This window comes from Symphodus melops (genome assembly GCF_947650265.1).
Source record: "Symphodus melops genome assembly, chromosome: 19".
Taxonomy (NCBI): Eukaryota; Metazoa; Chordata; class Actinopteri; order Labriformes; family Labridae; genus Symphodus; species Symphodus melops.
In genome coordinates this window covers 2,713,526-2,732,938 of record NC_136709.1, presented here as the reverse complement: position 1 = coordinate 2,732,938, position 19,413 = coordinate 2,713,526, and the positions used below count along the sequence as shown (strand labels likewise).

Sequence of the window (19,413 nt, the reverse complement as noted above, 5' to 3'; positions counted from 1 at the left end):
AGTGCAATAACAAATGTCTGACTTGGTACAAAATAATAAGAAAAATAAAAATCTGACAAAAGGCATTTCTAATTGGGGAATTCATAGACTTTAATGATTGTTTTAACTCAGCACCTTAAAAGGTAATGTGCGTGTGTTTATAGACCTTTTCTGGATTCCTTGGCTTTGCCAAGTGGACGCTTGAAAAACTGCATTCGCTTTTTGCAACATCTGAGGTGGCTGCTCGGTTTTAACACTCAGTACGTAGATTATTTTTAAAGTTATTTTTTGGGCCTTTTTGTCTTTACTGGATAGGACAGCTGAAGAGGAAGGAGGCAGTAGGGTGCAACACGAGGTCTCATTCGGACCCTTTACTGTATAAACCTCAGTCGGACCCAAACTTTGCCCATGGTGTTACTCCACAGTTCCTATGCTAGGATTTGACCTGAAAATTGTATGGCCTAAATGCCAGCATTGCATAAGTCCTTATGTATCACCATGAGCTGGAGGGGAAGCGTTCATGCATTTCTACCAAAAGTAAGGCGTAGAGTATGAACAAAATGTACAGTGCTGTAAAGAGCTTCACATGTTTTCAATGTTCGGCTGCATACAGCCAGTTTGCTGCATGCTAACATATCAGCAAGATAAATAGATGAAGGCCCAGCGATATCTCCATATTGACTACCCATGCATCACACTTTGTGTAATTTTCCCTTGGCAAGCCTTTCAGCTTTACTTATTAGTTGCATTTGTTTCACATACTTATACTCCACTGCACTGAAGACTGACTCATGGTCACGAATCTGCATTACCATCAGCTGCAAGACATTCAGTATAAAATAAAAAAAATCGTTTTCTGCTTTTCTAACCGTGTGTTTTTATATATATATATATATATATATATATATATATATATATATATATATATATATATATATATCATCTATCCATTCACATATGGAAACACTGAGTGCCATAAACTTTATTAGGATGAGAGAGATGAGAAAATGCGTGCTGCATGTGTGTGCGTCCGTGTCAAACATCACAAGTTTCCAGATGAGCGAGATTCAGCGATTACCTTTACACATCTCTGTCTCTCCACCCCGATCCCTCCTCTCAATAATTGACTGCAGTGTAACAAGAGCTCTATCTATCTGTATGTGTGTGTGTGTGTGTGTGTGTGTGTGTGTGTGTGTGTGTGTGTGTGTGTGTGTGTGTGTGTGTATGAATGTGTGAGCAGCTTCTCTGATTAGATAGCTGCATACGCTCTGTATTCAGCCACAGCTCTGCCTGCCCCGACTGGCATAGCTAATGAAGAGCCCACACCCCTTCCTCGGCCCACGTGTGTGTGTGTGTGTGTGTGTGTGCGTGTGTGTGTATATGTGTGTGTGAGATGCATATAGTCAAGCTGCAATTAAAAGGCCTGTCAATGCTGTCTGCCATAACAGAGGCTCGGACTGTCACTATCGACCAGCCTCAACACACACACACTGTATGAAGGGAGGTTCAGGGAGGAGAGAGAGTGACAAGTGAGAGAGGTAGGGAGGAGGAAAAGAGGACATGGACAGAGAAGAGAACAAAGACTGAAAGAGTGAATGCAAAGAGTCCACACTAATTCTGAAGTAAAGTCATTCTTTTTGAACGATGGTTTATGTACGGTCGAACCAAAGACTTTCTGACAAACAAATCACAAAGAGAACAAATCTATTAAACCTATGATTTGAGTCAAGCAATATTTACTATCAGCTCAGGTTTAAGTCAACATGAGATATCGGGTATTAACTTTACGCTAAAATGTTTGAAAAAAAGCAAAAGACCAAGATTTGTCATGACCAGCAGGGAACTAAAGACGATGACATTGACAACTTTGTAAGTGTTGATGATAAAATACAGTACAAGTATGCATTCATATACCCTGTCAGCACCTGAGTCTGATCTTACTTGAAGCTGTTTTTTGGTATTTGTTTTCATTGTTACCTTTTGTTTAGATCCTGCATCCTGAACTTTTCACAATATGTCTCTAACACATGGTATGCATGACTAGGTAAGGTTGGCAAGATTAAAAAAAAAAGTTTTGAAGACACATGGTGAGGGATCTGAATCTCAGGCGTCTTGGGGACAGTCCTACGCCAACCTGAGAGGACTCCATCAGACTCCCTTCGACATCTCCGTCCTCGGCCTGAGCTCAAACATCCTCAAACGTTTAGGATTTATCTTTATACTGTTGGCACTGCTCTTATGTGTATCTAAAAACTTTCCGTACGCCACCTGTCCAGCTTCTCTTAAGAATCACACCGTGTGAATGTTTATCCACGAGCTGTTTGTACTTTATTTGAAATATTCAGCTGCATACAGTTGACCTACAGTATACTGTGTGTACATCACGCTGCCTTCACATACAGTTTGCACAACACACTCGCTGTTTATGGAATGTCTTTTAGCAGCTGTTGTAGCAAAGAATGTGTAAAGTTTTGTTTATGTCTTCTCTCACACTCTTATCATCCACACATTAGCAAACACACACGCACACACACACACACACACACACAGACGCACACACACACGCACACACACACACACTTCGATCGCCTTTCCCTCCTGAACACTCTCAGAGCAGGATGCGGTATTTGAGAGCTCGAGGGACTCTGTTGATGACGAGACGTCCGTCGTAGCTGAGTGAGGCGAAGAGCCACGGGTCGGCAGACGACCACTCTGCTGCGTACACACTGTCCTCGTGTTCCTCATAGGTGGACACCACACTGTCCTTTAGAGGCTCCTTGCCCCTAAGACACACAAAGCACAAAGAGTTGAACTACAATGCATCCCATCTAACACAGAGGATTTGGAGAGATGGGTTGTTGTTAAATGCTCAAGTTCAATGCCACAGTGTCTTCTCCTTTCGGTTTTATACACAGCCACTGTAAGATAAGAAATCACAAAACCTGCATCAAGTGGATGTAACTTTATTATTGACTTCATACACAGTGCAAACGTGAATCTTAACAGCCGTCCTTGAATCTGTAAAAACACTTTTGAAACAACTTCTTCAAGTGTTTTTTTAAAGTTGTTTAAAGCGATTTTGCCTTGACTGTAAAGGACAGCTGAAGAGAGACAGGAAACTTTGGGACGAGTGAGTGGAGGATGACATGCAGCAAAGGGCCGAGGCGGGATTTGAGCCCGCAACTGCTGCGACGAGGACTGTAGCCTCTGCACATGGGGCGCATTATGACTGCTATCCAGCTCCCCTTCTTGAAGCCGTTTTGACATCGTGTGTTGCTTGCACAAAAGACTACTTTGATCTGACACTTTGGATGCAGCGTCGTTCTAAAACATTATTCTTGCAGATTCAATGCAACCCATGGCTTTCCTTCCACTGCCAGCTCCATGAGGCTAAACTGAATGACTCATGAACTGGATCGGACTCGGCTCAGTTCAGCCGATGGTTAAAACAACCTACAGCAGTGATCTGTTGGAGCAGGTACAACATCTACTACATATGAACTGTAACCAGCAGGACACTCAGAGGCTGTCTGCACAATGCATTAACATGTTTCAGCACACAGCTTCACCCATCAGGTCACGGTCAGCTTAGAGAATTATTGTCGTAACTTTCTGTGGATTTTTTTAGTTCAAGAGCTTCGACGTCTCCTGAGAGTTTATCTCCATTCGAAGACAATGAAAGTGAAGAACTTGTGTATTGCATCACCTTCTTGTTTCGGTCAGTGCTGCAGAGTTTCCTCTTGTGCATGCAGGTTATAAACCCCACAGTGCTACTAGAGGTCAACATCTCCTCTCCCTTAACTGCAGTTTTGGATGACGAGATACATCTCGATATTTTGTGGAGCGAGTTAACTCAAAATATCTACTGTGGTGAGACGAGACATGAGTGTGTGTGAGACATTTCTCCTGCTGATAAATCAATGTGGAAATAAATAAAACCTCTGAAACATGATGGAGCTTTAATGCCATCCCTAGTTTTTTTTTTTTTCCTTTAAACCCACCGCTGTAATCAGACCTGAGGGGAAACAGTGACATACATATCTGGATTTATTTTACATGAACTGTTTGCCACAGACAGAAGCTGCTCCCTCTGAGCTGCACACCTAAATGAAACAGAAGCTCAGCTTGTATTGATTCATTGGCCGAGACATCAGTAATAAGCTCTTCTTAGAACACCTAACGAATGCTTCTAAATGATGGTCGTTGCTTCACTTAGCAATGAAGATAACTGTATTTTTAGCAGACATTATACGGAACAGATACCCCGCTAAAGGAAGTCATATAATCTATTTTGAGACAGTGAAATAAACTCGATGGTTCAGTGCAGAATTAACCTCCCATTTTGTTTCAAATGTGTCAGAGAGATGTTGAATTGTCTTATGTCTACGAAAAGTATCCTGTTATAGTTATTATTATTACAAACACACCTGCTGAGATATGAGGGGCTGCAGCCTGGTTGAGAACTATTAAATCAAAAGATGAATACAGATCTTTTGGTAGGAGTCATTGCACAGGTGTTGAAGACACTTCATTAGGTTTGGTTTTTGTAACTGGGGATGTCTCGACAGAAGTGGCACCGAAGTTGTTGTTTATACGTCAACACTTAAGACTCTAGGTTTTATGACTTTTTAATTATGATGTATGTTCGGGGGCTTATTTTCCATGTTCCCAGTGAAGTTAAGTCATCAGCATGTTTAATGATACACAGGTCATGTTATGCCTTTATTAAACAGACAGGACAGTGGATAGAAGAGAAGAGAGTGTGGGGAATGACATGTGGGAACGCAGTCACAGGTGGGATTCAAACCCGGACCATCTGCTTGGAGGACTCAGGTCATGAGGGCTGCACACTAAACACTAGGCTAATGGTGCCCATATAAAACCAGTTGTCTACCACAGATGACTTTCCAACGTCAGAAATAAAATCATGGGAGTTTTGCAGGAGCTGGAGTGAGACGCTCGTCAAACGGAGTCTCAGCTGTTTTCAAGTCATCTTCATTTTCGTCTGAACTGTTCCAGAATAACTATATATAATATTATCGAAATTCTTGGATGACAATCATCATCATCATCAATCGCCAATATGTAAAGTCTGTCAAGCACCAAAGCAGCAGCAGCAAACCAGGTGGATAATTAACATGAAGGAGATTCCAGAGAGGCTAAAACCGCTGCACACTCGAGGACAGGTGTGTCCAAAAGCTGCTTCCATTGCTGCTGCTTGTCCTCTCTTTTACTGGTAAATACTTCCAGCAGGCAGAGTGGGAAGTATTCTGAAATGAGATTCAGTTGTATTTGTGTAAATAGTAACCCTTCCAGATACCCAATCATCTCAAATATTTCAATAAACTGTTCAAAAGCAACTGAACAAATTGAGAAAACAGCTCGAGCACTGGAGGAGGTTTGAGCGTCGCGTCCAGGTTCTGTGGAGAGGACGCGCACTGAGCACACAAGAGGGGTCAATCAGTGCAGTGGAAGGGTTAAAAGTAAAGCTGAGAGCTGGCGATTAGGAAGAAGAGTTGATAATTGTGGATGAGAGTCGGTCATTGAGCGTAAGTGCTGCTAGTTATGGTTGAGAGGAGGAATGGGACCATAATGGACGTAGAAAGAGTCGATTTGTAAATGACTGAATGGTTACGATGACAGATGACATCTCTTCAATTCAAAGAAATCTAATCCTCAAACTCTGGAGGAAAACACCTGAAGTGTTTTGACTGTAATATTCTTCGTGATTTACTTTCCCCTCTTGATTATTCCTGGTGTCAAAATATGTGAGAGCAGGTTTTTGTCTTCAGAGTTTGAAACAGGAAGCACATCGTTGTGCATGCTAAAGCATTTTATACTCTTTTTTTATGAGGCTTCTCTTTGCTTCAACACAGGACTGTGATTTGGAGAGTCAAAGAGAGGCAGGAAGTGTGTGGAGAGAGAGTGCAGGACGACATGCAGTCAACAGTGTCAGGATTGGGAGTCGGTCTGTAACCTCTGCTTATGATTCAAATTGTTTTCTACCTGCATAAAATACATTTTTACTTCCTTAGAGCAAAACATTTACTCATCATTGAGTCCCTAAAGGTTCCTTCTGGTAACAGTGAGGTAGAAAATACGTGGACGATGGCAACATCATGAATTAACTCTATCTCACATCCTGTTTTAAAAGACGATCCGAAGATGTGACGGTAGTGTAGCCACATGTACGCAGACTGTGGGCCTCCAAGCAGGCGGCTCAGGTTTGATTGACAGCTCTGTGGATAAATACCTCCCCCTCCTCCTTTGTTAATTGTTTTGAAACCAAAACACCAGGACAAATTCCTTATATGTGTAAACGTACCTGGCAATAAGAAGTGATTCTGATTCTGCTGTTTGTGTGTGCACCAGATTATCAGAGTAGAGGAGAAATGAAACACGAACACAAGAGTCACTGAACTTTCCATAACTGTGAGCGTCTGCTTCAAACTTCAACGAGGATCAGGTCCGCTGAGGACGGAACCATCAGCGCCTGTCGTGGCTTCTCTGGTCAGTCAAAGGTTTTATTCTGTCATGTCCTGACTATTGCAACACATTTGTCTCAAACATGCACAGTGCTCTTCATCTCGATGCAGTGGATTAACAGTCCCAAGATTAAAGACCACTTTCACCTGGATTTTAAAAATACATTACCTTTGTATGAAACCACTGTCTTACTGTTATAACCCAGAGTGTGCACATAAACAATTACTTTGTCATTTTTTACGAGCAGAAGCATTTCCATCTCGAACTCTTACTTGTCGTCCTGGTGGTTGTCCTCCCCCTCGCTGAGCTCCTCATCATCCACCAAGTGTCCGAAAGGCTCCGAGGAGATGGACACCATATTGGAGAGGATGAGGCGGCTGTCACTGCTGGCTGTCAACACCAGCTGGTCATGGCTGTGGTTGTAGCGCACGCTCCACACCCTGGGACAGAAAAAAGAAAAAGAAAACGCAGAATCTCAGAGAGGCGTTAAGTGACAGAGAAGACATCAAGAGGACTTGAAGTGTGGTTCATTCAGCAGACTGAATTATCTTAATGGGGCGTCACACTCATATGTAAGTTGATGCTGATGATTAAATTCAGACGTGTTCACTCTTACTTTGGGTGGATCAAACACAGCAGGGACAGAAACAGCTATTTCATCTAGTTTTGTGTTTGACTTAAAAAAAAGCAAACACACAGGAGAACAATCCTGCTTCCCAGAGCAAAATATCATCTTTTTTTTTTGTGATCAAATAAATCATTTATCGAACGACGCAGCAGGAAAGCAGCAGTTTCATGTTCATATCCTCCAAAGAAGGTGAAAGTATCTGTTAACATAACAACAAGTATGCAGGTGTTGGTGGCAGCTTGGAGAGTCCGCCTCAAGAGCTTTTGGAGACGCTGAACGAGAAATGTCTTCACTTCTAGGTCGTTCGCAGTGGAGTAGACCTCCACCTCCCACTTCAGCATTTGAGAACAATAAAGAATCAAGCTGAGCTTATGTCAGCTGCATCCGTGTTCGAGAACTAAACCTGAAGCTCCTTCATGCTGAGTTTTTGTAATCTGGTTTATTGAAGGTTTTTAAAAAAAGAAGAAAATCAAAAAGATGTAGAGGAGACTTTTTTGGATGATAACCTTGTAAATGATTAAAACCTGACCTTGAAAAGTTGAGTTTTAAGGATCTTACTTCGGAATAAAAAAACAGAGAACAGCCTTGACGTGTGAGAGATTACTAGATTAAAGTGTAACTGCTTGAAACCTGAAGAGTGACGTAAAAGTTAGCTAGAAAGGGCTTCAATCATTATCAAAATACTCCTAAAGGTGGCAGCACTATCAAATATTTATCCTAAAAAAGATCTGTATAGATCCACACAGAAACACTTTTAAATGATCAGATCTGCAGTTTTTTATCCAACGTCCAACTTCCCTTAAAAAAATGTATATTTGTGGTACGAGAGGAGCAGTAAACACACGGACAGAACTATACGCTGCACGCTCTGATGTGTCTGTATGGAGACTGTATGTTCAGGCTGACGACATGTTACAACATACACAGCCTTGCGGAGGTGGTCTTTATGTTCCGTTCACTCTTGCAAGTCATTCGATAAAAATGCAGCGTTGTCACGGCGTGATTCCCAGCGAAATATTCCTTTCACAGTGTTTGTTGTTCTGATGCCAAAAATGAGGATTTTCTACCTCCTAGTCTATATTAGGGCTCGATTTAAATGAGTTGATGATAATTGCCAAACACATTATGATCCTGGTGTTGGAAAAGTGCTTTGGATTCACTTCCATTCTTCCTCATCATTCCTTCTTCCCTCCATTTCTGTCCCTCTCTCTTCCTCCTTTGCTTCCTCTTCCTCTCTTTGTATTCGTCTATGTCTCTCTCTCTCTTTCTTTCTCTGTGAGCCCGGGGCACAGCTCAGAGTGCGGTCCCGGTTCTCTCACAGGGAGGGATTGAGGGATAACCGAGGCTGTTGACAGGAAATCAGCCTCGGCCACGCTGTTCCCCGCGCTCCCTTAATCCGCTTCCCTTCTAAAAAATAGTCCCTAATACCCCCAGCAGCCCCGAGGCCATATCCTGGCTGCGCTCTGAAAAATGAGTGCACACAACAAAGCACAGACACACACACTTTGGGAAACACCCACACATAATATGCGTCACAAAAATGATAAAGGACAAATACACACAGACATGTGCCTATGTATTATAGAAATGCTTGAAAACACACATTTCTGTAGCCTCACCGAGAGTTAAAAAAAACCTATGCACATTCCATACACACACACACACACACACACACTTATCTCCCATCTGAAAAGATCCCATCTGCAGCAATCTCCAGTTATGGATATGTTTGCCAAGCCTATCTTCTTTTGGAGATAACACACGCTCAACTGTATGTTTGTGTGTGTGTGTGTCTGTGTGTGTGTGTGTGTGTGTGGTTGCATGCACAAAGGCATATGTACATTCAAATATGTGTGCATGCATGCCTCTATCAGATGAAGGTTGGTTTGCTGCAGCAGTTATAGCCTAGTTTGGCTTGCAGACACACTGATCATCCATTCAGCTCACACAGGAGAGTGTCTCTGTTGAAACACACACACACACACACACACACACACACACACACACACACACACACACACACACACACACACACACACACACACACACACACACACACACACACACACACACACACACACACACACACACACACACACACACACACACACACACACACACACACACACACACACACACACACACTCCAGCAGTACACTGTGTACAGCTCTCAGTATCGCCTGAAGCTTTTGCAGGAGACAACCCTGAGCAGGACTTGGATGCAAACTACCCACAGTGATTGAACCCTTCCTGACAAAAGGAGTAGCTGTGTTTTTAATTAGTAATTAGAGTATACCTGCAGTTTATTGCACCAGCAGTAGTTAGGGCATTTCATTAGTTAGAAGATAAAGCCATTAATAAAAACCAGAAACCAATCAGCAGTGTAGCAAAGGAGTTATCATGGTGTTTATCATTATTGTTGGTGAGTTTTCCTGAATGCGCCTGAATCACACTCTCATGCTGAATTAGAGCTTCGTTCCCATCAGGCAAATACAGTGTAATTATATTAGACGCAGGAAATACCTCTCACACGTTCACGTTGTAAAATTTAATGAGATGATAAATTACTTTTTCCTTTTTTTTGGTTGGTTATACTTCCTGTCAAATCCAATCAAGTAATAAAATTAAAGATAAAATGTTATACCCTCAACACAAGTTCACTAAGATAAGACTTCATTGGCAGAATGCAGGTATACTATTACCCAGATGACGCCACTGGCACAATATGTCGGCGCCCGTCATGGGAGTTTTTCCACTTCATTATTCTTTCTAGAGACGTGTCGGACTCCATTTAAAACTCAGTGATCAAAAACAAGCTCCTTTCACATCCATAGTATTGAGTGAGTGGAAGATCTCTAGAAGAGTAATGTCTGTCTGAGGACACATCAGACATGCAGCTGCAGGAGCTGGGGATCGAACCCCTGACCGTCTGGTTGAAGATCGACTGACTCTACCATTGAGTAACAATGTGCAGAGTTAAGGTGGATTTTAAAACGATTGTGTAACTGCGACATGATATAGGGTGACTACAGGGTTTTAATGGTCAACCCATGAACAACAGATGTTTTTATTGGGACCCTCAGGGACATATGTGCATGCATCTTATCTTCAGGTCCTTTGGGTCAAGGGCCGGACCCGCTTCACAAGCCACGCCACCCTGTAACTCTAAACCCCTCTGAAGTCTTCCCTCTGAACAACCCACCAGTGCGAGTGCTCCTCCAGGGTCTTGACAGGCTCCTGGACGTTGCGGACATCCCAGAACTTGACCTTGCAGTCGTCTCCACAGCTGGCCAGGTAGTACTGTCGGTTGGGGTTGAAGTCTAGGTCACGCACCAGCTGGCCATGGGCGTTCTCAATACTGTAGATCTGACTGGAGGCAGAAAGAGAGGGGCGATAAGAAAGACGGCAGCAGGCGTTAGGAGAAAGACACACGAGACGAGAGGCAGAGAGAAGAGAAAGAGGATGGAGGGATATGAATGAGAGGAGCTGCAGAATGGAGAGAAATGATAAGAGCGAGGAATAGGAGAGAGAGAGTGAGAGAGCGAGCGAGCGGGGGGGATATGACAGAACAACAAAAGCAGATATGAGACAGAGAGAGTGATTCACAGAGTCCACACAAGCTCGCAAACATTCCCAGGCTAAATCAAAGCCTTTCCTTGTGTCTGTGTCTGTCAGCGAAGGCCAGGCTCAATAAAGAAGCCGACACCGGTGGTGGTAAATTATAAAGGCAATCCTCATAACAGCACAGCCTTGAGTATCTGCCACAGCGAAGTTAACAGAATGACGGGAGAAGAGAGACGCTCTGTGCATTGTGTCGCTTTCCATCTTTCCAGCCACCTACACATCCTTTTACTCCGTTCAGCTCAGCTCGTGTTAGAGCTTGTGTTTTCTTCTTCAATAAACAAAAATAATAATAACACCATTGTGATGTTTCTATTGACTAAAGATTAGATGAACACTCAATATACTTTTTTTTTTCTTCAAGTGTCTTTATTTGTAAAGGGACCATGTACAATACTAAACATAAGTGTTGCCATTTGATGCATTGCACCAGAGTTAGCTTAAGGCTAATTTACGTCTGCAGTCCCTGCCGAGTCTACCTGCCTATAAAAGATGCCTAATCCAAATCTGACTCACAGAGTCAGAGGTGTGGTAATGATAAGTGTGTGTGCTGGTTGTCCCATTTTTCTCACTGGTGGCACCGATATTGGAAGGAAAACTAATGCAGTTCAGTGTTTTCATGGCTCTGCATGCTGAGCGCACAAACACTTGGCCTCAGCTGTTTTCAAAGGGGCGGGGCTTCTGATCAAAAAATGTGTCAATAACAATGGCGGAGAAGAAACTACCGAGGGAAACAGAAGTGCTGCGAGGCAACTTTCAGGATTGGGCAACAGTAAGTGCAGGCGTGAGAATAACGCTCTGAAATGGAGGCTGTGGGCGGAGCCAGCACAAAAAGAGCCATTAAGTCGACACGGGTCCGAAAGTAGTTGTTTTTTTTTCTCGTTATGGAGGCAATAGTCACCCCAGACACTTGGACAGAGACTTGTGTCTGTGTCCCAAAGAGACTCAGGGAAGGTTTCTGTGAATAGAGATATTATTCATTCTCAAGGTGAATTTAATAAAGAAAACATTTTTAAATCAAATCAAATGTAAGTCAGCATATTGTTAAAACTGACCTCGAAATTTTGCCCAGCCCGTTTAGATTAGATTAGAGGCACGGCACATAGTTCTGTGTGAAACGTTTCGTACAAATCAAGGACTCAAGAGAGACAAATGATGGACTGGTAAATGCTACTTCTGCCTTGAGCTTGAATAGTGTGTCTTTGTAAAGTGGTCATCAGTATTAGTCTATTCCTTTTATACACATTTATAAGCAGCAGAAACAACGTGTGCTTAAGTGTCTTGGTGACATGTATCTGCAGGAGCTGAGGACCAACTCTTCCAATGAGCAAATAAAGTTTTCACTGTGCCAAGACGCTGGTGAATTTTTCACCTTCTGCCTTTCCCAAACTGGAGTTCATCATTTGAGCAGCTGATAAAAGCTCTGAGGAGTTTGACTTGTTGATGATTTACATGTTAGAAAAACATGAAGCTGTCTAATAAGCCTGTACCAAAAAGTTACTTTAACCTTTATTTAAGTAGCTTATTTCCCTCTTCTTCAAACGTGTACTCTTCTTTGTGAGCACTCATGTTTCCATGTGTACAGGTATGATGTTATTATAGTTCGGCAGATGTTTTTATCAGGGTGTCTTTGAAGCTTCCCGATGTTGTTTCCTGTATGAAAGAAGAAAGCAGGGGGTCAAAGAATGGGAGCCCATTTGAATACAGCCGTAATTAATTAGATCCACAGCTTTGTTTCCACTATAAATGCAACACGAGACTTAGTAGGAAATCAGCACTTGTGTTCTCCAGCATGGTTTCTTCTCCGGGCTAGCCTAGCACGGCTCAGCTTGGCACAGTTTTGTTCAGCGGAGTGGAAAGCTTCTGTGTTATGGCCCAGCTGGATGCCAAGCGCAGCTCGCCGGCTAGATCGTCACCCTGCTGATCACGTTAGGCAATTAACATGCTAATTAAAAATCTCATTAAAATAAGGGAGGAATAAAAGAATGACCCGGGGCAGACCGCTGGGCTTCAATTAGGTCAAGACAACTCAGAGACTGTGTGTGACTCTGTGTGTGTATTTGTACGTGCTGTCACTGACACTGGACCATGAAGTCACAGCTTGAAGGAAAATAAGCAGAGCTTCCACTGATCTATATTAGTCATCTAGCATACAAACATGTTGCAAATGACTAATTGTGTGCAAATAAGAGTACATCAAAACATACACAGTTCAGCCTATAAGCAGATATATGCAGAGACTTCAAACCCGGTCAGAAACAAGCCGAAAAAAAAATGACATACAGACGTTAAGAATGGCTTTTTTTAAGGGTCACCTGAACTCGCATCCCTTTAAATGCAGTTTGGATGTGCAGGAGCTCTGCAGAGCTGCTAACAAAACCATGAAATATTCTGAGCACCATGGTGATAAGGATATAAGGAATGGTAAACAATAAGCTAACCTTAACCCACATCCTGCTAATGACAGGAAAAGAAGAACTACTATCTCATCTTTAGTTCTGATGCAGAAAAGACAAAGTGTGTTGAGTATGGTATGGTCTCACTCAGGCGTGTTCAGCCTTCTGACTTCACATCTCTCACTGCAGAGCATCAGTATGACGCGTCCTCCTTCAGTGTTCTGTTTGGCACGTGTGAGCGTCTCAGTAGAGATGTTGTAGTGAGCCAGTGATGCACCCGTTTGCACCAGGAGAGAAATGTCTTCTTAATTGTGTGACACAAACATTAATGAGAACTTTTATAGTCTTGCAGTCTCAACCCTTCCTTATAGACACTGTCAGTTGTCGCGGTTCTGTCTCTCTCTCTCTCTCTCCGATTTGCTGCTGCGATCCCACTTTGAAAGTGCGGACTTTGCCCAAATTTTTTTCGTCCAAACAAAACATTTAAGGTGTCAGGGTTGACGTTTCTTTCGTAAGAATTTATTTTGGCAACATTGCAGCTCAGATTTTGGTGCAGGATAAATACTCAGTAAAGATATTAATAACAGTCATAGCAAGCGATAACACAAAAATGGCTACAATCCAATCAGGGAATAAATGGCTTATGATTTTAAAGAGGTTAGTTCATTATAAAGATGAATACATAAAGTTCAGCTAAATATTTTAAACCAGCATCAACCAGTAAAGTTTATATCTGACTCCGCTCAAAACTTTTAGGGAACTTTAATTTCACTCAAAAAAAAAAAAAAAAGCAGCTCTAATGTGTAATTTTAGTCTGAAGCACATAGTTTATTTACAGTGCCCCCCTTTACTCCCCCCCCCCCCCCCTTCCTGTGTGTGACTCTGAGGTAAAAGGCGTGACCCCGGGGCTGAAGGTTTGCTGGTGTTCAACCCGAATGGGACGCACCCGCCGCGTGAAAAAGGAAATGGAGCAGGAAATTGGGTTAGTTTTGCTCTTTCCCTCACTGGTGTCTCTGAGCAATCCCCTCCATGTACGTACGCACACACACACACACACACACACACACACACACATGCACTCCCTCGGCTCAGGCTAATAGCAGAGAGAGACCTGGGACTTTTTGTACGTGTGCGAGTGTGTGTTTGTGTTTGTATGAGTGCGGAGGATTAGAGTTATGGCTGGTCTAAGCCACCAAACACTCTCAATCGCAAGTCATACAGCCAGGGTGTGTGTGTGTGTGTGCGTGCATGTGCCTGTGTGTGTGTGTGTGTGTGTGTGTGTGTGTGATGGGGGTTTGATGAGGGGACAGGGGAGCTATTACACACACTGTTAGGCGCTCACAGATAAAAACATAAAACTGGGAAAACACACACACTTACTCAAATACTGCTGTGTGTGTGTAAATACAAAAATATATAAAGTAAGTGTGTGAGGCAGGAGCTACAAAGGTAGACAGACAAACACACACACACACACTGCAAACACACACTCACTCACTCTCACACACACCCTCCTGACTTAGTCTGCGTGATAAATCTCTGCTGAGGGGATCGACTGGAACACAGACGCTCACAATTACACACACACATACTATAACACGCGCACACACATGTCTCTGTTTCTATGACAACTGCTGTGGGGAGGGAGGGGGAGGAAAGAAAAATCGAAATAGGAGCGCAATCATTTCATCGCTGATCAAAATTAAAGCCTGGCTTTGAGATGGAGCTGGAAGAGAGAGACAGATGGGAGAAAGAAAGAGGGAGACGGAGAGGCAGGTAGAGGGAGGGAGGGCGAGAGAACAGAGGGGGAGAGTCTGCCCATGCATAAAAGTAAGAGATCATTACATCAAGCTGCCTAAATGATGGAGGAGATGTGCATGGTTAGCATGAGGTGCCCTCAAAAGTCAAAACCCACAAAAACTAATAAAACATACAAAGTTCAACTTCCCAAAAACTGAAGTTACATTCTACACACTTAAGTCTTCACTTACAACCTTTTAATACAAATTGTACAATACAATACTGTTCATCCCCTGTGATGCACTATCACAGGATTAAGCTGGGCTCTTGTAATATAGCCATCAGTAAGGTCCTTTACCTGCTTTTTGTAAACATAACAATGAGCATGGTCTTGTTACCTGCTCTTTTGTTAATGCTAACAGACAAACAGTAAGGTCCTTTACCTGCTTTTGTAAAGTGTCTTGAGATAACGCCTGTTATGAATTGACGCTATATAAATAAAGATTGATTGATTGATTGATTGATTGATGCATCCTGCAGTGAGGGACCACAGCTGAGAGAAACTTCACACAATCAGAAGTGATGGCTACTAATGAAAGTCCAGAGTCAGAGTCCAGACAGAAAAGCTTCTTTCAGTTTTGGCTAACAGAGACGATACGTTACAGTGAATTTATGTGTGATCATCTTTCTGAGCAAAAAAAAAAAAAATGTGGGGTTAAATAATCCAAGAACAGATTTTTGGGAGGGGATATTTGAACATGCAAGGCTGAGATGTGATACTCATCTTAACACTGAAACAATTCAGCACTTTAACTCGCCCCTGAGCTGTGTTCTTAAATGTCTCAGACTGGATCAAGAACCAGCAAGTGATTTGTTTAATCCAACAAAACATTGGTATGAAGCCACTTCAAAACACTTTGAAAGGCAGGGTTGGTCATTTTCAAAAACTAGCAGGATTTTAAAAGCATCATCTTCTCCGCCTCCCCTCTGTGCTCCCTCTAAAGCCACGCCCCCTCACTTACATGCACACGCCCCATTGGTCCAGAAGCGGATCTCGGCTCATGCTTTGAGTGTGTGCATGCATGGGGCAGAGAGACTTGATTGGTTTATAAAACTTGGTCGAGTGTCGACATTGGTCGAAGTTTTTACAGGCTTACAACTGCTACAGATGACGTGTTTCTTTTGTTTCTTTTTCAGAGCACACGAGTTATTAATGTCTGTCAGGACCTAAAGACAATATCAACCAAAAACTTAAAAAGTTTATCTGGAGAAAATTACCTACCCCCTGCCTTTAAGACTGTTCCTGTTTCAATATGAGACAAGCTGAATTATTTGAAAAAAGTAGGATAGGTAGAGTTTATTTCATCTGCTGGAATCACAGGATGAAAAACTATTTTCGTCACTCCGTCTGAAATCAGAAGCCTCCAATTCAAAATGACAGCACACATTTTGAGTGGGACGTCTGCCACCATCATCACAGTGAGGTGCAGTCTTGCGACATTGACGATGAGCAGTGAAGGGGCCAGTTTCATAAATGTGAAGGTATCTTTGTTCATTTGTATTCCTTCATTTCCAGGTCTGCATAAGGTCATGGATACACCGTTATGAGCGTTACAGTATGGTGAGTGTGCAGTGTGGGGGACACGTGAAAAGGTCACAGATGATCGATTTGACAGAAGCCGGGTTCAAAAGGTCACCCTCAAATCAACAGCGCCATATGGAAACCCTCTATTTCAAATACAGCCGACATTTTTTGCATAATGGCAGTATTAGAAAGTGAAATACGACACTCCTAACGGGCAACACTCTTTGCATAATGGTGATATATTTGAATATGTGAATAATATATGACGGAAAAAGCTTCGGATTCATGGTTTACCTGGATACCCTATCATTATGGTTGGCTGAAGTGCAGCTTAAGGTATGGAAAAGATGGGAGGAAATTGCTGTTTCTCATCAGTGTGAAAGGAAATGCATGTTTATTTAGGTGTGTGTGTGTGTGTGTGTGTGTGTGTGTGTGTGTGTGTGCTTGTTTAGGTGTGTTTGTGTGTCTTGATCTGCGAGCAGTTTATTCCAATACTTTTCGTTGTACCAACAGACGTCAGCTTTTAACCTGGACTGTAAACAGGCAAATAGCTCATCAATCAATCACTTCACTTTTTATCATGGTATCTCCTTCTTTCTTTCTACAGCTGCCTTAAGTGCTCTCTCTCTCTTCCACCAGCTAAGTCGTCCACTCACACACACACACACACACACACACACACACACACACACACACACACACACACACACACACACACACACACAGACACAGACACACACACAGCCTGAATTCACACCACAGGGGAGGTGTAGAGAGTCCACGCGTCACTGCAGCACTGCACTGCTCTTCAGTATGCACCCTGCAGTGCATGGTATGGCCGCAGGCCTGACAGCTATTACACAGCTCAGTGTGTGTGTGTGTGTGTGTGTGTGTGTGTGTGTGTGTGTGTGTGTGTGTGTGTGTGTGTGTGTGTGTGATGCCCCTCACTGTGGACTGTCAGTCCAAGAGGGAATTCAGAGGAGATGCAGTGTAAGAACATCTCCAGTGACAGGCCTTCCTCTCCTTCTCTCTCTGTCTCTCTCTCTCTCTCTCTCTCTCTCTCTCTCTCTCTCTCTCACACACACACACACACACACACACACACACACACACACACACACACACACACACACACACACACACACACACACACACACACACACACACACACACACACACACACACACACACACACACACACACACACACACACACACACAGACACAGACACACACACAGCCTGAATTCACACCACAGGGGAGGTGTAGAGAGTCCACGCGTCACTGCAGCACTGCACTGCTCTTCAGTATGCACCCTGCAGTGCATGGTATGGCCGCAGGCCTGACAGCTATTACACAGCTCAGTGTGTGTGTGTGTGTGTGTGTGTGTGTGTGTGTGTGTGTGTGTGTGTGTGTGTGTGTGTGTGATGCCCCTCACTGTGGACTGTCAGTCCAAGAGGGAATTCAGAGGAGATGCAGTGTAAGAACATCTCCAGTGACAGGCCTTCCTCTCCTTCTCTCTCTGTCTCTCTCTCTCTCTCTCTCTCTCTCTCTCTCTCTCTCTCTCTCTCTCACACACACACACACACACACACACACACACACACACACACACACACACACACACACACACACACACACACACACACACACACACACACACACACACACACACACACACACACACACACACACACACACACACACACACACTCATGCATACACACAGCGCTGTATAGTATGCCCAGTGGCGAGTTCTTCATGCCCGTTAGCTAGCCTAATGTTATTCAAAAGCTCAAAGCACCCCAGTGTGCTGGGAATGACACACAGCCGGTTCTCCACAAACTAACACAACGCTGTTTTGTCAGAATTTCTCGACAAAGTCAACGAAAGGATTTCATGGAAATGCACATTTCATGATCATTGATGGACTTGCTCTAGAGTCTGCAATATGCTCCATGTAGGTTTCATATCCCGTCTCTTTATGCCTACAATGCAGCAATTCACATGTATTTACTTTTTCCCATCTCTTTTATGAACCAAACATGTTTCTGGTCTTTCAAGGTTCTCTATTCTCTGCCATGCGACATGTCGAGTGTGTTATATCTCAGGCAAAAAGGCATGAAGAAGATACACACCTACACATGCACGGAAGATCCTGAAATGAATGTTCTGTCAATAAGAGCTCTGGTCCATAAAGACCTCTTGTGTACACAGACAAAGGCAGGTCAGACTAATTTATTTGTACCTATAGAGAGTGGGCGAGTTAACCTCCCTTTAACCCACAGTCAACAGTGCACATCAACACATGACAGATAAAGTGACGACTGGGCTCAATACTAAAATAATAATCCTGAGTCGAAAGTAAAATAAAATAACACATCAGTGAAATCAAGATGAATGAAAAATAGATGAAATAGTACATCACTCCGAAGCTGAAGACTCGTACAGAAAGACAGCCGGTCTCTTTTTTTTCTTTTTCAAAATTTCTTAGGGAGTTCTTCCTGCAAATACACGATGCTAATTTCTGAAACTTTTCGCACACAAACTGCAGCTCTGACCTTATCTGGACTTCAAGCTCTACGTGAGAAATCAAACAATGCTGAATCTGCAACATGATATTCAAGCATGCAGCGCCATCTCTGCTGCAGAATCTCCTGATCATGTCAATGCAGAGAAAATTGTTTTCGTGTGCGAGAGCCAAACTTTTCATTATGAATGTGTCTTTATGCATTTAATCAATTAATTCACATCTAATACGCAATTAATTGTTTTTGCTGATTGGAGGCTCTGAGGTCAAATCACTTTAACCACGTTGATTGCCTAATATTAAATCTCCTGTTTTTATAGTGCAATATATTCATGTTGGTTATAGACAGCAATAATCCATCCATTCCATTAGCTTTATTACCTATCCTGAGAGAGTCGCTGGTTTCAAGCCGATCCATGCTGACATTGGGCGAGAGGCCAGCCCACCCT

The 19,413-nt window shown here is 43.0% G+C and overlaps 1 protein-coding gene across 1 annotated transcript in view; it reads right to left on the bottom strand.

Annotated features, from left to right (window-relative positions):
- Positions 1-2,280: 2,280 nt before the first annotated feature.
- eipr1 (EARP complex and GARP complex interacting protein 1) overlaps positions 2,281-19,413 on the bottom strand; it is a 49,515-nt gene continuing 32,382 nt past the window's right edge. The window contains exons 7-9 of the mRNA XM_079369986.1: positions 10,296-10,463; positions 6,738-6,905; positions 2,281-2,762 (exon numbers count right to left, since the gene is read on the bottom strand). Coding sequence (XP_079226112.1) covers positions 2,588-2,762; positions 6,738-6,905; positions 10,296-10,463 — 511 coding nt within the window. The 3' untranslated portion in view covers positions 2,281-2,587. The remainder of the gene's footprint in view (positions 2,763-6,737; positions 6,906-10,295; positions 10,464-19,413) is intronic.